Source organism: Neovison vison, chromosome 8, assembly GCF_020171115.1.
Source record: "Neovison vison isolate M4711 chromosome 8, ASM_NN_V1, whole genome shotgun sequence".
NCBI lineage: Eukaryota > Metazoa > Chordata > Mammalia > Carnivora > Mustelidae > Neogale > Neogale vison.
In genome coordinates, this window is record NC_058098.1 from 23,741,497 (window position 1) to 23,758,690 (window position 17,194).

The following is a 17,194-nucleotide window of genomic DNA, read 5'->3' on the forward strand; positions in this document are numbered from 1 at the left end:
AAGACAGCTAAACTTTTATTACTTACTTAATAATCTAGTCTCAAAATATGTGAGGCAAAAGTGGACAGGATTGTATGGTGATATCACAACTTAGGGGGGATATTAATTGATGTATTGAGCTGATTTTGAAAATTAGTAAGGATAATGCTTGAATAACCTAAGTAGAGTAGTTTGATATAATGGAGCAGATACATAGAAACCATGCACTAATAATTCAAGAATTCTTAGTCTTTTCAAGCATAAATGGAATATTTATACAAATTGACTGTATTTTGCTAAAATCAAGTTTCAGTAAATACTAGATATTGGTATCACACAGATCATGTTCTCTGACCACAGTACAATTAAGTCATTGGCAAAAACAAAAAAACAGCTAACCAAAAATACACTGTGTTTTTGGAAAATTTAAAATGCATTCTAAATATCCCTGGTTTTTTACAAAGCAACCATGATGGACAGCAAAAAAATGTCGAAAATGGAATATTGAAAATAGTATGTATCAAAATTTGTGAGATGTAGCCAATACAACACGTGAAAGAAAATTTAAGCCCTCAGAAAACTGTGTCAGAGGAGAACATGGATTAAAATTAAGTTAATTGGGACGCTTGGGTGGCTCAGTTGGTTGGACGACTGCCTTTGGCTCAGGTCATGATCCCGAAGTCTCAGGATCGAGTCCCACATGGGGCTCCCAGCTCCATAGGGAGTCTGCTTCTCTCTCTGACCTTCTCCTCACTCAGCTCTCTCTGTCTTTCTCTCAAATAAATAAATAAAATCTTAAAAAAAAAGAAAAAGAAAATTAAGTTAATTAAGTGTCTGGCCTAAAAATTGGGAAGAAGAATAGCAGAGTAATAATAATTTAGGAGGAAGGAAATAATTAAGATAAGAGCAAAGATAAGTAAAGTATTAAAAACAAAAAACAAAACAAAATGGAACAAAGTAGAAAAACCAAAGATGTTTCTTTGGAAAAAAAAAAAAACAATGATGAACATGGTGAAAAAAGAGAAGGAAGGCATAAGCAATGTAAAGAAGGAGAAAAGTGTGTACTTCAAAGGGGTAGATTTTATAATATATGAATTATATTTTTTAAAATGGGAAAAGTTGTAAATAACTTCATGCTAATAAATTTTAAAGCATCAGCAAATTAACACTTTTCTTGAAAATATAATTTAACCAAAACTGATGTAAGGAAACTTAAAATAATAGAGGGGTGCCTGGGTGGCTCAGTCAGTTAAGTGTCTGCATTTGGCTCAGGTCGTGATCTTGGGGTCCTGGGATCAAGCCCCATATCACATCACATAGGGCTCCCTGCTCAGTGGGGTGTCTGCTTCTCCCTCTGCCCCTCCCCCTGCTGTTACAAAAACCTGTAACTATTTAAGAAATTGAAATAATTAAAAATTTGTCTCCCTATAAATCAATTAGTATAACTACCAGATAGTTTTCTAGGTGAGTTTACTAAACAACTAAAGAATAGATACAGATAATTCTTCCAGAGCATAGACAAAGAAGAAAGATGCTCTCTAGCTATTTTTTGAAGTTATTTTAATCTTGATGCCAAAAATCAAAGAGACATGAAAGATGATCATGTATTTTCACTTATTAATATGGACGCTAAATCCCAAGACGTCTAATAGTATGGAAGTTGGAAGGATATGGAACAAGAGTAGTTCTCAGACTGCCAGTTGGAACATAAATTCACATAATCGCTTTTTTTCCCCACTCTTTTTAAAGTTTATTTATTTTTAAAAAATCTCTGCACCCACCCCATGGAGCTTGAACTCACAACCCTGAGATCTGGAATCTCACACTCTTCCCACTGAGCCTGCCAGGCATCCCTGGTGTAACCGTTTTTGAGAGCAGTTTGCCAATATCTAGTAAAATAGAAGATGCTTTATACTTAAAACCTAGGAATTCGGAGTATATAGTCTGAAGACATGTCCACAAGAATACATGACACTGCATAATTGTAAGAATGAAAATTGGGGTTGGGGAGGGAGAACCTTAACTGTTCATTAGCAGAATGAATGTATGCGTTCCATAAAATGGATCACTATTATAGCAGTCAAGATGGATGGATCTCAGAACGTAATTTTTTTTTAATATTTTATTTATTTATTTGACAGAGAGAGATTACAAGTAGGCAGAGAGGCAGGCAGAGAGAGAGAGGAGGAAGCAGGCTCCCTGCTGAGCAGAGAGCCCGATGCGGGACTCGATCCCAGGACCCTGAGATCATGACCTGAGCCGAAGGCAGCGGCTTAACCCACTGAGCCACCCAGGCACCCTCAGAACGTAATATTAAGGGGAAAAGGAAACTGAAGAAGACAGAGTATGATGCCACTTACACAGAGATTAAAAGCGTACAAAAAATGCTGTGCAGTTTACCTACATATGTAATAAAGATAAACATGCATGGAACTATTAATCCCAATTAAAAGGTAAGAGAGAGGGAATAGAATGAGATTGGGAAGAGGTAGGGGGCTTCTGCTGTATCTACTTACGTATCTGAAGGGAATGGGGGAGATGTTAACAAAGTAGATGATGGGTACAGAAATTTTCTGTATCTTTTTACATTCTTGAAATATTTTATTTAAAAACAAACGTTGTACCAATTCCAGTACTCTATTCTAGGGATTTTCTTTTTCCTTCAGGATTAATAAGGATGACGAGCCCTGCCACTGTTATGATCCCACAGAATGTAAATGTGTCATCTTCCATGATGGCACCAGCCCCCAATTCAGAGCTGCAGCCCAGGACTCCTCGCCCTGCTTCTCAGTCAGGTAATGACCTCCAGTCTTTGTGGTTTGAAGAGGCTGGAACTCTTTGCAGAGATCATTACAAAATTCAGCTATCTTGGATATCAAGTTCTTAACTGCCCAACTTAAATGCCACCTTCTTTATGAAAGCTCCACTATGTCTTCAAGCTAAAAGTCATCATTTCCTCTAAAAATTTCTCATTCTCTTATCCATTATAACCCAACATTCCTAAAAATGCATTCCTTCAGCTACATAGTCCTGCAGGATACTTCATGGCAGAGAATTCTGTAATAAATTTCGTAAATGCTTCATGCTTTATCCGTCCTCTTAGAGATTCACAGTTAACCTCTTGGAGACACTAGAAGTCCTGCAGTGAAGAAGCCCTTCTAAGCTGGTTAGGTTCAATTGTTTCCCAAACCTAACTGACTATATTTTATTTTGTTTTCTTGTAATGCTAATGACTGAAGAAGTTCCCCCAGGATATGCTTTGGAAAGTACTGCTCTCCACATTTTATATTTAGCTCTTTTACCCACTTTTGAACCATAAGCTCTTTCTAGACAATACTTACCTTTCTGTCACCTTATTATGTTGCTTTGCATATAGAAGGTGCTCACAAGCATCTCATTGAAGGAACCAGGGGATTTACTACTGCTGTAGGATCTAGGTTGCAGTAATTTAATTATTGCTTTGTTAACTGTCTTTAAACAGATGCAATGGATCCACTCCTCTCTGGGCTCCATATACAGCCGCAGAATCACCCCTCAGGATCTTTAGCTCCCCCGCACCACCCAATGCAGCCTGTCCCTGTGAACAGACAAATGAACCCAGCTAATTTTCCCCAGCTGCAGCAGCAGCAGCAGCAACAGCAACAGCAACAGCAGCAGCAGCAACAGCAGCAGCAGCAACAGCAGCAGCTACAGGCAAGACCCCCACAGCAACATCAGCAGCAACAGCCACAGGGAATTCGACCCCAGTTTACTGCCCCAACTCAGGTGCCTGTTCCTCCAGGCTGGAACCAGCTGCCTTCTGGAGCCCTTCAGCCTCCTCCAGCCCAGGGTTCTCTGGGCGCAATGACTGCAAGCCAAGGGTGGAAGAAGGCTCCCTTGCCTGGCCCAATGCAACAGCAACTCCAGGCAAGACCATCCTTAGCCACGGTACAGACACCTTCCCACCCTCCCCCTCCATATCCCTTTGGCAGCCAGCAGGCCTCACAAGCCCATACAAACTTTCCTCAGATGAGCAACCCAGGCCAGTTCACAGCTCCTCAGATGAAGAGCTTGCAGGGAGGGCCCTCCAGGGTCCCAACCCCCCTGCAGCAGCCCCACCTCACCAACAAGTCTCCTGCCTCCTCACCCTCCTCCTTCCAGCAGGGATCCCCTGCATCCTCCCCAACGGTTAACCAAACTCAGCAGCAGATGGGACCAAGGCCACCTCAAAATAACCCACTTCCCCAGGGATTTCAGCAGCCTGTCAGCTCTCCCGGTCGGAATCCTATGGTTCAACAGGGAAATGTGCCACCTAACTTCATGGTGATGCAGCAGCAACCACCAAACCAGGGGCCACAGAGTTTACATCCAGGCCTAGGAGGTGAGGAACACTGAAGCTATTTGTGTTGGTAAATTTACTGGAGATAGATCTTAAAAGAACTTCAATCTTTAGAGTTAATGGAGGGAGGATGTAATTTTTTGGCTTTGTGGATATAGTGGTGACACTTAATATAACTTAGTTAACTTGATACATTATGCAGCATCTTACTGGTTACATTTAAGCTAGCCCTCTGGATAAAAATGCAGGTAAAATTCAATATAGAGATTTCCATTTTGTTTTTCAAATTATTTTTGCTTGATCTTGGACTAATAAATTAAGATGTCCAGAAGAAACATGCATTGTATTAACTTAAATTTCTCAGCTGTTGAAAAAAAAGTAAGAGTATGCAGTAGAGCAAAAATGAAAAAATAAATACAGGGTCTTTTGGGGAAAAGTCCCTTCAAGTTTCCAATTTTGATAATCTTAGTAAAGTAGTAAGCATGGTATTTGTTAAATTTGATTAAAGTGTTAAAGGGGAATAAGTTCAGAAATCATTGACTTTTATAATTTTATAATGCCAATGCCTGCTCCTTAGAGAGGGAATTCCACCAGTTATACCTAAAGGAGATTTATTTATTTATTTTGTAAGGTGCCTCTTGTATGAAGAAAAAGCAATGGAGCTTAATGTGTGAGAGGTAAAACGATTACAGTAAAACTTATCCATCTCCATGTTTATTATTTATTCTTATTAATCATTGATCTAGTGCACATGAATGTGCTTGGGGCTTTTCAGTAAGGTATAGAGAGTATCAGTAATACTGTCATCTGATAAACATGTCCCCACCAAAAGACACCCATTGCCTACCCAGAAAAAACCCCTTGCATCTTTAGTGCAACATAGCAAAGGCATGTTCTCATAGTTTCTGGTGAAATTAAGTTGCTCATCAGTCTTTTCACTCTCTTGTAATTAATTTTGCTGACTTGCAGGATATAATATTTGAATCCTAAGAAGTTTTTAGAAAATGCAAGAATGTTTCAGCTCCAAATTCACTGTTCTGGGCTTCTAGCTCTGGATCAGTGGAAGTGGGGTAGTCCCTCCTACAAATGTGATTACTGATTTAATTACAGTGGAAGTATGCAAATGGAGACTTGTCACTGCTAAGGAAAGGACAAGTGCATATTTGTTTACGCAGTGTTTTCAGGACATTGAAATTTGGTCCTTAAAAATAAATGGACTAATACAAAATTTTTTAAGTGAGCTTTAGGTCTTGGTGCTTTCATAGAGCAGATGATGTGCTCACTTAGGTGATCTGGCCACATCAAGGCCTGTGTTATAAACAATGAGTGGGTTCTGAGATCCTCCTTCTTACAGATCTGTTTTCTGAAATTAAACTTTCCTATAAGAGGAAGTAATATGTTCGTAAGATTCCATTAGAGCACGGCTTTTGGTACCATAGCTGTTGGAATTACAGCAAACCTTAAAAGGGGAAGGCATGATGATAATTTAATATGGCCTCACTTGGAAGCTCCTATGGATTGTTTCTAATTTCCTGTCTCTTCCCAAGAGATAAGCACAATATTCGGGGAAATTTCCATGAAAGAGATTGTCATCCATTTCCTTCAATGGAAAAAAAAAATCACCTGTCATTAGTATCAGGACCCAGCTCTTTGTTTTATAGCATCTCTGATCAATTTGTTTGAATATGAGCGAATTTAGCATATTCGTTTGGTGCCTATGTTAAAGTATGTAAAGTTTTGGGGTCTGTTGTATTATAGTGAAAAGTGAGCCCTAAACCTTGCTGTGACGTGGCCTCAGATCACATTTAGGGAGCAGATTGCCATCTCTTCCTTGGCATGTTCTAAGTGTAAATTTTTTAGTATTTCTTTTTCATTTTGACAATGCTCATGTAAGAGATTGTGTTGATTTTTTTAACCATCTTTCCCAACCTTATTATTAAAGATCCTACCAGTGTGACAGAGAAAGCTAAGCCAGTGGAGACTTCATGCAGCTCATCCTTCCTTATTCATTCCACATCTAAGCAAGAGTATAAATTTGCTAGGTAACTGCCTTACTCATTGTTTTCTATTAAGGAATGCCTAAACGCCTCCCACCTGGCTTCTCAGCAGGACAGGCCAATCCGAACTTTATGCAAGGTCAGGTGCCTTCGACCACAGCAACCACCCCTGGGAATTCAGGAGCCCCTCAGCTGCAAGCAAATCAAAATGTCCAGCATGCAGGTTTGTTTTCTGTGCTTTATTCGGCCAGCATTTATTGAGCATTGTGTGCTAGATAACCGTGATAGGCAATAAGAATATACGGATAAGTATAAATCCTGGCCCTTTCCCTTAATCTCAAAATTGTTCTTTTTTTTTTTTTCTTAATTTTATTTACTTATTTGACAGACAGATCACAAGTAGGCAGAGAGGCAAGCAGAGAGAGAGGAGGAAGCAGGCTCCCTGCTGAGCAGAGAGCCTGATGCGGGGCTCGATCCCAGGACCCTAGGATCATGACCTGAGCCGAAGGCAGAGGCTTTAACCCACTGAGCCACCCAGGTGCCCAAACCAAAATTATTCTTAAAGGGCAATAACTGATACGGCAAATGTAGGTACAATGTCTTGGGAACCTACAAGCACCTACGGAAAGAAAATGGAACTTGAGGGGCACCTGGGTGGTGCAGTCGGTTAAGCATCTGCCTTTAGCTCAGGTCATGATCCCAGGGTCCTGGGATGGAGCCCCGCATTGGGCTCCCTGCTCTGCGGGGAGCCTGCTGGTCCTTCTCCCTGACTTGTGCTCTTTAGCTCTCTCTCTGTATCTTTCCAATAAATAAATAAAATCTTAAAGAAAAAAAAAAAGAAGAAGAAGAAGAAAAGAAAAATGAAACCTGAGTTTGAGCAGGGATCAATGGTTTTTTTTCTGTAAAGGACTCCAGGTAGTAAAGATTTCAGTCTTTCCAGATTATATAATCACTATTGCAACTACTTAACTCTGCTGTCATAGCACAAAAGTAGCCATTAACAATATGACAAATCAGCATGGCAGTGTTCCAAGCACTGTTTATTTAGAAACTGGCAGTTGATTTGGCCCATGGGCCATAGTTTTCCAGCTCCCAAGTTAATAAAAGGGCAAAAGACATTTCTGGCAAAGGAAACTATAGGTATAGAAGCACAGAGGCACATGGCATTTTGGAGGAACTGCAACTTTTTAAATCTAACTGTAGTACGTATTAGCTTTGTTTATGCAGAATGTTTAAATTCTGGTTTACAATATAGTGTTTGAAGGCCAGACTTCAATCAATCATAGATTTAATGCCAGCAGTGTATTGTATATAAGTAGTTTTGGAGAGGAAATAGGATGGAACACAATAGCTAAAAATGGCTAAAAAAGAATTTGTAATGGCTAAAAAGAATTTGTAAAGCAGTGTTATATAGCCCAGCTTTCGTGTTCCTGGTTACTTAGGTACCACATGACTAATCTTATCCTTTCTCAGTTTGGACTGAGGTAGCATAAATAGTTTCTGTGAAGAACTCCCCAACCCCACTTGGAATTAATTTAGTTAGTGGTTCCAACTTTAACTGTAAATCACTAAGGAGCAAGAAAGTTCTAACTTAATTTTTTTTTTTAGAAGTTCAAACTACCTCGTAAAGGGTGAGAGAAGTGTAGGCAAACTGCTTGACTTTCCCTATCTTCTAATGGCAAAACTGCATTCCTGAGTTATGTGAATTCATGAGTTTTGTAGGAGGTTATAAAACAGTGATAAAATCATTCATAATTCTTTCACCCAAGCCAGCTATTTTGTCTTTTTATGTGGTGCCTTCTACATGCACGTATTTTTCCGATTTCCCCATTTATCCTAAGCTAGTTCTACTCCTGTCTCTTACCCTACTTTCTCTTATTAGCGTCTTCCTGAAAAAAATGCTTGTCTCTGTTATTATCTCTTGCCAACTCCAAGGAATCAGGGATGTGATTTATCTTGTTACTGATACTACTTTAGCACCAGAAGTATCTTGTACATATTAGGTGCTCAATAAATAAATATTGATCAAATGACTATACACTGGTATTTTCAGTGTGTATGGTATATACAGTGGTCACGGGGTTCAAGTTAAGAGTTTATAAGGCCACGGGCACTTGGGTGACTCAGTCAGTTAAACATCTGACTCTTGATTTTGCTTACATTATGGGATTGAGCCCCATGTCCAGCTCTGTGCTGGACGTGGAGCCTGCTTGGGATTCTCTCCCTCCCTCTGTACCTACCACCATTATCTCTCTCTCAAAAATAAAAATAAAACAAAAACATTTTTTAAAAGAGTTTACAAGGCTAGTTTAGAAAATCTTTGGGATTCAGAAAAACTCTAGGTAATATGAACAAGGTAGAGTTCATCCTGTGTCTCCCTGGCTGGTGCATGGACTGGTCTCATAACTTCATATGGCTGCCACTTTCTAGTCCACACTTAAAAGTTATAAAGAAAAGAGAGATAAAATACTCTAGAGGATTATTCAGTAAAAAGGGGGATATACTGCAGGCAACTATAGGAAGATCCCAAAGACTCAGCAATAAGTAAACACTGCAGCAAAGTCAGCTGCAGTGTCCTTGTCTAAATTAGAAATAACCAAGATGACTAGGACATGTCCCATATGATCCATCAGGGACTGCCACAGGGGAGGGTCAGTGAAGTTTTAATATCCCTTGTTAATTGTTCACTGTCTGCAGCTTCTGGGTTGTCTGTCAGTTGAGTCCCAGCTTCCAGGTCAAGATTAAATAATTTTTACCTGGGGCACCTGGGTGGCTCAGTGGGTTAAGTCTCTGTCTTTGGCTCAGGTCATGATCTCAGGGTCCTGGGATCGAGCCCCGCATTGGGCTCCCTGCTCAGTGGGAGCCTGTTTCTCCTTCTCCTCCCCGTTCCTGCTCTGTCAGTCTCTTTCAAATAAATAAGTAAAATCTTTTAAAAAATAATAATATTACCACATTGGGGCAGAGAAGACCTGTCCTCAGGAGGTATTAAGTGTTCTTTCTTTTCATGTACAGCATCCAGATACGCCACACATAATCTTTGAGAGTCATTCATTTTCCAAGAAGCATTTTTTTAAATATCTTCTCAATATTGTCAAGATTTTCCCTAGAGAATGCATCACATTTGTTGTTTCCTGGACTTCTCTAAAGCAGAGCTTATTTCACTAGCCTACAGTACTTTTCATTAATTTTTTTTCACCTTAAAGTAGCTACATATCATTTTTAAATAATGAGAAGCTGCCTTTCTGTTTAATCTGAAAAGAGTAATCTTATCTTTAAGGTAACAAATAGGAGTAAAGAAACAATTTCCCCTTCTCTTGTATGGTCATTGGGAATGTAAACAATCATTCCAAAGTCATCACTCCATACTTAGAAAAGCCACAGATGGTTCAGGTCGTTGAGCATCCGACTTTTGATTACAGCTTAGGTAATGATCTCAGGGTCCTGGGATTGAGCCCCACATTGGGTTCTGAGGTCAGCAGGGAGTCTGCTTGAGATTCTCTCTCCCTCTCTCTCTGCCCCTCCCTCTTGCCATCTCTCTCTCTCCCTCACTCTCTCTCTCTCAAATAAATGAATCTCACTCACTAAATTAAAAAAAAAAAATAAGAAAAGCCACAGAAAATATGTGAAGCCCAGCATATTTGTTTTTGTTGGTCAGTGGACATGTGGGTGATCAGTGTTTTTCCAATTAATAATTTGAGTATCTTAATAAGATAAGACTATTTCTTTTTGAAACTGTCCTTTCTTTTTCTCTTTTTAGGTGGACAAGGAGCTGGTCCTCCTCAAAACCAGATGCAGGTGTCCCACGGGCCACCCAATATGATGCAGCCCAGCCTCATGGGAATTCATGGCAACATGAACAGCCAGCAGGCTGGTAGTTCTGGGGTTCCTCAGGTGAACCTGGGCAACATGCAAGGCCAGCCTCAGCAGGGCCCACCATCTCAGCTGATGAGCATGCACCAGCAGATTGTGCCCTCCCAGGGCCAGATGGTCCAGCAACAAGGAACCTTGAACCCTCAGAACCCTATGATCCTTTCAAGGGCCCAGCTTATGCCTCAGGGCCAGATGATGGTGAACCCTCAAAGCCAAAATCTTGGGCCCTCGCCTCAAAGGATGACCCCACCCAAGCAGATTCTTCCCCAGCAGGGCCCACAAATGATGGCACCACATAACCAGATGATGGGGCCTCAGGGCCAAGTTTTACTCCAACAGAACCCAATGATAGAGCAGATAATGACCAATCAGATGCAGGGGAATAAGCAGCAATTTAACACTCAGAACCAAGCCAATGTCATGCCGGGACCAGCACAGATAATGAGGGGACCAACTCCAAACATGCAAGGAAACATGGTGCAGTTTACGGGACAGATATCAGGACAGATGCTGCCACAGCAAGGGCCCGTGAACAACAGTCCATCTCAGGTTATGGGGATTCAGGGGCAGGTCTTGCGACCACCAGGACCCAGCCCACACTTGGCCCAGCAGCATGGTGATCCTGCTACTACAGCAAACAACGATGTCAGTTTGTCTCAGATGATGCCTGATGTTAGCATGCAACAAAGCAACATGGTTCCCCCCCACGTGCAGGCCATGCAGGGAAACAGTGCGTCGGGAAACCACTTCTCGGGCCACGGGATGCCTTTCAATGCACCTTTCAGTGGAACACCCAATGGAAATCAGATGTCTTGTGGTCAGAATCCAGGCTTCCCAGTCAATAAGGATGTCACACTGACAAGCCCATTGTTGGTCAACTTACTGCAGAGTGACATCTCTGCGGGCCATTTTGGGGTAAACAATAAGCAAAATAATACCAACGCAAATAAACCGAAGAAGAAGAAACCCCCTCGGAAGAAGAAAAATAGTCAGCAAGATCTAAAGTAGGTTGTGGTAGTTTCACCTCAAATCTTATTTATTTCTATGTGGACTTACTTGATGGAAAATTTTAAACGTATATAAAATTAGAACAGTATGAAATTCCTCTGCTTCAACAATTATCAATTCATAGCCTATCTTGCCTTCATTTCCCCATTACCTTTTTGATTTGACTGTAAATATTTCAGTACTATGTATCTCTGAAAGATAAGGATGGTTGGTTTTGGTTTTTGGTTTTTTTTTTTAATGAATACACTATACCATTAACGTGTAGAAAAACCAGTACTTCATATTCTCACATATTTGGACAATGTTCAAATTTCTCTATCTTAATTCTTTTTTTTATAGTTTGTTCATATAAGGATTCAGACATGGTTTATATATTGCAATTGACTGATAAATGTCTCTTAAGTCTATAGTCTTAGGGGGATTGTGGAATATAGACACTGAAAAGTAGCCAGTGCTACCGTATTGTACCTCCACAAAGCAGTTCAGGCTATTAATGGCTGTTGGGGAGACAGAAAGTCCATGTGTGTTTTAGAGATATAAACAATTTATGGAGATTCCTCGCTGTCTCAAATAGAAATAGTTTTTCGGGGGTGCCTGGGTGGCTCAGTCATTTAAGCATCTGATTCTTGATCTCAAATCAGGTTTTGATCTCGGGCTTGTGAGTTCAAGCCTTGTGTTGGGCTCTGTGCTGGGCATGGAGCCTACTGTAAGGAAAAAAAAAAAAGAGAGAGAAATAGTTTTTCTGTACAAATGCCTTTCCTTAAAAGGCTTCCCATCATCCATAGAAGCTTAAAACCTCATTTTACGTTGGTTGGACGTTTTAAATTTGTTACCCTTTAAGTTTCTCCGGGTGAGTTCTTTCACAAGATCACAGCAGGAAGAAAAATTAATTTGTGTGGCATGTCTTGAAACTAAGTTAATAATCACATTTTTGGCTTTGATAAAATGTTTCCAGAAGGAGTATTGATTAAACTGGGTTTTCTGCCTTAAATCATAAAATTAGAATTCAGAGACATTTGTTAATAGGGAATAGTGACTAACAGTTGTAAAAATTGGTTAATCAAAACAAATTGCTAGAACTGTAGAATAGGCAATTTTTAGTTAAATAGCCATGAATGTTCAAAGTAAAACAGACTGTCTCCATGCCTTCCCACAATATTTCTTTGACTTTACTCCAATATTACACCATGCTCACTTGCTGCCTCTTAAATCTTCTAAAAGTCTATAACTGTATATTAACAAACTATATTTTCCTGAATTCAGACCTAATAAGACCTTCAATTATCTAATTTTTCCAGTAACTCTAAGTTAAATTCTTTACGGCTATCAACCTGCTACACTGGGAGGGTATTTATTCCTCCCAGTAGTCTAAGAGTAAAATTGCAAGGTTATTCGGTTGCCTTTAGTACGCATTCTTGCTGTCTTCATCAGCCCCGAGGGATTGCTAATTCTTGAAGCCAGAAATTGTGAAAAGGCCCTTATATAGCATCAGGGCTTCTAGGAAAGGGAGTCAGTATGTATAATAGGAAGAGCACCTGCTCCTAACTCTACCAGTAGCTCACTGTGGAACTATGGGCCTCTTACACCTCTCTGGGCCTTTGTTTCTCGTCCATAACATGAGGTGGCTGGATCAGATATCTGATAATTTTTTTTAGCAGTGCAGTTCCATGTAAGCAAAGAGACCTACAGAATCCTTACAATCTGAAGTGAGGGGGAAGTTATAGAACAAACAAATTGATACAGCCACCTGGATGTGCTAAGGACCTGCTTCGCATTCTAAATTTCCATGTGCTAGAACTTTTTAAAATGAATTTAAGGTGAGACTTAGAAACTGCACAGAATATAATGAGATCAAATACTGCCTAAAAGTGGTGACTGACATCAGAGCAAAGGGAAGCTAAAGATAAGGAAGAAAGGTGCAGCTAGGAGTAAGATTCCAAACCAAATGGATATGAGCTGCCGGTTCTTTGGGAATTTGGTTGTTGGTAATAACATTTTTTTCATTTCTTTTTCCCCACTAGAAATTCTGAGTTACAACCAGGTAAAAATGAAAGCATCCCAAAGCTAATGGGGATGTCTGCAAATACTCATTTAGCAGAATTAATTAGCTTTGTTTTAGTATTCTCCATTTTTCTTTATTCTCCGAATACCATTTTTATCAGCCAGCCTACAACTTTTGCAAGGTGTTATGAATTATCCGCACAAAAGAAATAATCTGGACTCCCCAACTGACCTTGATAACTACACCAAAGATAGTGTGGTTTCACAAAAATAGTGCTTTATAATGCTGATAGTGCAAACTATGATCAGGTCTTAAAACATCTGAAGGATGAATGATTACATGAAAATCATGTCAGAAATTTGAAGAAAGCACTTCGAATAAATGGCCATACTATTAGGTTAAGTAGATTTTATGTAATGAAATTGCTGGATTATTTTTATGCCAAATATTGACTATTTTATCAGACTAGAGAGATGTATGTACTGATAAGGATGGTAATGCAAACAGATATTACTTCTTCAGAAATATGGGAGAGGTTAAGCTAGTTTCATGGTATAAACTACGCAACTTACTGTCAAATGTGTAATTTATTTTTTAGTACCCCAGATACTCGCCCAGCTGGGCTGGAAGAGGCCGATCAGCAGCCATTGCCAGGAGAACAAGGAATTAACTTGGACAACTCGGGCCCTAAACTGACAGAGTTTTCAAACCGACCACCAGGTGATAAAATGTTAGCTAAAGATTATATACTTTTCATCATTTATACAGCAGTACAAAGTTTCAAGGAAACAATAGTATTTTATTTTGTCTCCTAACTAGGCTTCTTTAGAGATAAAATGTATCTAATATTTGGAAACTTTGCCTTGATAGTAAGTGAAAATTTCAAACATAACTTCTGAAGCTTGTGTATATATGTGGTATATACAGTTGACCCTGAAACAACATGTTTGAAATGGATGGGTCTACTTACATAGAAATTTTTTCAATAAATACAGTACTGTAAAGGTATTCTCTCTTTCTTACTTTCTTACTAACATTTTTTCTCTAGCTGACTTTACTGTAAGAATACAGTATATAATACGTATAACACAAAATACATGTTAATGGATTATTTATGTTATCAGTAGGGCTTCCAGACAGCCAGTAGGCTATTAGTATTTAAGTTTTGGGGGAGTCAAAGTTATATGTGGATTTTTTAATTGCCTTGGGGGGTTAGTGTTGCTAACCCCCACATTGTTCAAGGGTCAACTGTATATATACTGCTTAGATTAGTCTTCATTATTTTAAGCCCTCATAAAATCAGACTGAAATGTCAAGTGTCTCTTTATTCTTGTCAGTATCAAGGTTCTAGTTGGCATCAAAACAGATTTAAGATTAAATGGAAAGATGTTTTCACTCTAATCCTGCTTGCCTGCCTTTCTTGCAGCCTTTCCTGCTAGGGTTTTCTTGAAGCAAAGAACAGGTTTACAATAAGATTTTTTTATAGCAGTTTTATTAAGAATCTTTAAGCATAAAATCTATATGAGAGTAATAAAAAAAGACACTTATATACCTACCACCCAACTGAATAATAAATAGGGTCAGTATTATTGAAGCCCTCTGTGTTATTCCCCTTTCTGACTATAAAATAATATTATCCTCTAAATGTTGAAAAAAAAAAAAAAGCTCCAGAAATTCATTTGTTCCAACTTAGGTGTTATAGAAGAACTAAAGGCCAGCTGCCATAGTATCTCTATACTTGTTACTGTTGGCCTGAGCAGTGATTTGTAACCATATTCCCCTGTGACCCAGTTAAAGACAAACAAGCCTGTTATACTTAGGTCACTCTCCCCTGTGTATACAAAGGATTATGTTTTGTTTTTTCCTCACTAGTTATTACACCATTTTGGCATGTAAGTGAGAATGACATTATTTGGGCAATAAACTTCAATCTACCCTTAATTTATGTATTTTAAAAATGAATCAAAAAAAAGAAGTAAATACATCATGATGTCATTACTTCGTGGTATTTATTACAAATTGTATGGGCACACAGTTGAGATGGGTAGGTCACCTGTCTTGACAGGTGTATCCAGAAGGCATTATGAAGAGGAAGGTCCTTTCTTCCCTCAGACATACCTGAGTTCTTCTCATGTGAATCCCAGGGATCCTTACACTCATATTGCTTCTTTTCCATAGTTTGTAAACTAGAAACTTATAGGCTAAATTTGACCTATTATGTCTTTGAATTGTCATGCAGTGTCTTAAACCAAACAAAAAAGCTCCAATTTAAATGCCTTTAGACAAAATAGCCATTCTGATCAGTTTGGATCTGTCCACAGTACTACTAGTGTCTTACACCACACCACTTCTCTTCTTCACTTACTGGCCTGTTGCCTAAAGGCATATGAATTTGCATCCCTTGACGAATAAATAGGGCATTTGGTTATGTTATGGATACCATGTGTGCTCTGGCTTTCCTTCTCCACCATTCTGTCATGGCAGCTCCAGTCTGTCTTAGCGTTAGTGCCCTTTGGACTGTTACCTCCAGCTGCTGGAACCTTTATAACAGCCATGCCCTCAGCTATTACTTTTGAGAGGCTGCTGTATTACCTGTTCTGCTCTTTTTGGTATTCACTGTGCTGCCTAGTGGGCTGATTGAAAGATAAAAGACATTTGTATCATAGCCCAACAAAAATGGACTTCTACAGAAATGACAATTTTAATATGGGAACCCAAGTTAAACCTGCAGAAATGCCATATATTATTGGCTCCATAAATGTAAAAAAGTTACTTGGACCTAAAATAGAAAAGGATTTTTAAAAAAATCTTCAAAACTGAATTCAGCACATTGTATTCATTGGTGCCATGGAAATCTTTGGCCTGAAGACATTGATCAGGTATGGACCATAGGGTCTGACTCTGTGGATCAGCAGCATTTGATAGCTGCTCTGTGAAAATCTTGAATCATCGTTTCTGCCGACTGCGAGAGCCAAATGTTCTTATTCCTGCACCTTCTTAAAACTTTCCATATGTATTTTTCATGCAACAATTGAATAAATCTAGTTTTTGAAATTGTATCCCAGCTATAACCTCACTTTTTCCCATAGAATCACCTTTATTCCCGGTTAATAATTTTTTCTTTTCTGCTGATCGTGTAAGGCTTTGGTTCTAAAATGCCAAGTGAAATCTTCATAAAAGAATTATTTGACCTCTTGCCTTCTGGAAATCTATAAGGCATTATCCCCCAGATTCTTTTCCCGAAATTATTTTTATTCCTAAGGGCAATGCTTCTGGCTTGCTTATTCTCCCATTGTGCATTCATAGAAAATATTTCTCCAAATAGAGTTTTAACATGTAAGAAAGTAAATGGAAATTAATATCCATTTAAAAAACTTCGAGCCTTCAGTTGATTTTCAGTTTCCATGAGCTCCTACTATTTAGTAAACTGATTTACTTCAGAGGGGCACTTAAATTCAGTTGGGTTCCCCCAAAGGATTGAGCCTGAAGGATGCAGCATGGTATACAGAGAAGCCAGTAGACTGGAGTAATTTTAAATCTCTCTTAAGGAATTGAATCCTTACATTTTCTGTTTTACTTCTGTTGAAAGAATAAAAAGACTCTTTGGTGCTGGCGTTTTCACAAAATCTAGCCTTAAAAAAATTAGTCAGTGATAACAGAAAAAGTGAATCCTAAATGCCTTGGCTCATTCACAAGGACAGTGGCATATTTATTATGACCACGTGAGAGCCCAGTGCTGGGTGCTCAGCTCCTTGCTGTCGATGGGAATTGTTCTCATTTTCTCCAAATGAGTGTTCGGGACAGACTCGGCCACATTGAGCACACAGCACCCAGTGTCTGTCTGTCAGAGTCATGGTGCAGTAGTAGCTCATTCACACCCTGAAGACTAAGGAGCTGCAGGTTCTTGATGCTTCGCTTTTTGTTTCCTTCAGCAGTGTGCCCTTTGCTCTGTCAGATAATGAGGAGCTGCCCCCCACCCTGGGAGTGGGCCTGCCTGAGCTGTTGGTGCACGGTCCGGGC

The 17,194-nt window shown here is 39.3% G+C and overlaps 1 protein-coding gene across 5 annotated transcripts in view; it reads left to right on the top strand.

Annotated features, from left to right (window-relative positions):
• NCOA6 (nuclear receptor coactivator 6) overlaps positions 1–17,194 on the top strand; it is a 108,323-nt gene that overhangs the window by 70,204 nt on the left and 20,925 nt on the right. For 3 of the 5 annotated variants that reach the window (XM_044263186.1, XM_044263188.1, XM_044263187.1), the window contains 5 exons: positions 2,646–2,774; positions 3,461–4,339; positions 6,371–6,517; positions 10,052–11,168; positions 13,773–13,894. In XM_044263186.1, coding sequence (XP_044119121.1) covers positions 2,646–2,774; positions 3,461–4,339; positions 6,371–6,517; positions 10,052–11,168; positions 13,773–13,894 — 2,394 coding nt within the window. The remainder of the gene's footprint in view (positions 1–2,645; positions 2,775–3,460; positions 4,340–6,370; positions 6,518–10,051; positions 11,169–13,772; positions 13,895–17,194) is intronic. The other 2 variants (XM_044263189.1, XM_044263190.1) reach the window with 2 other exon arrangements.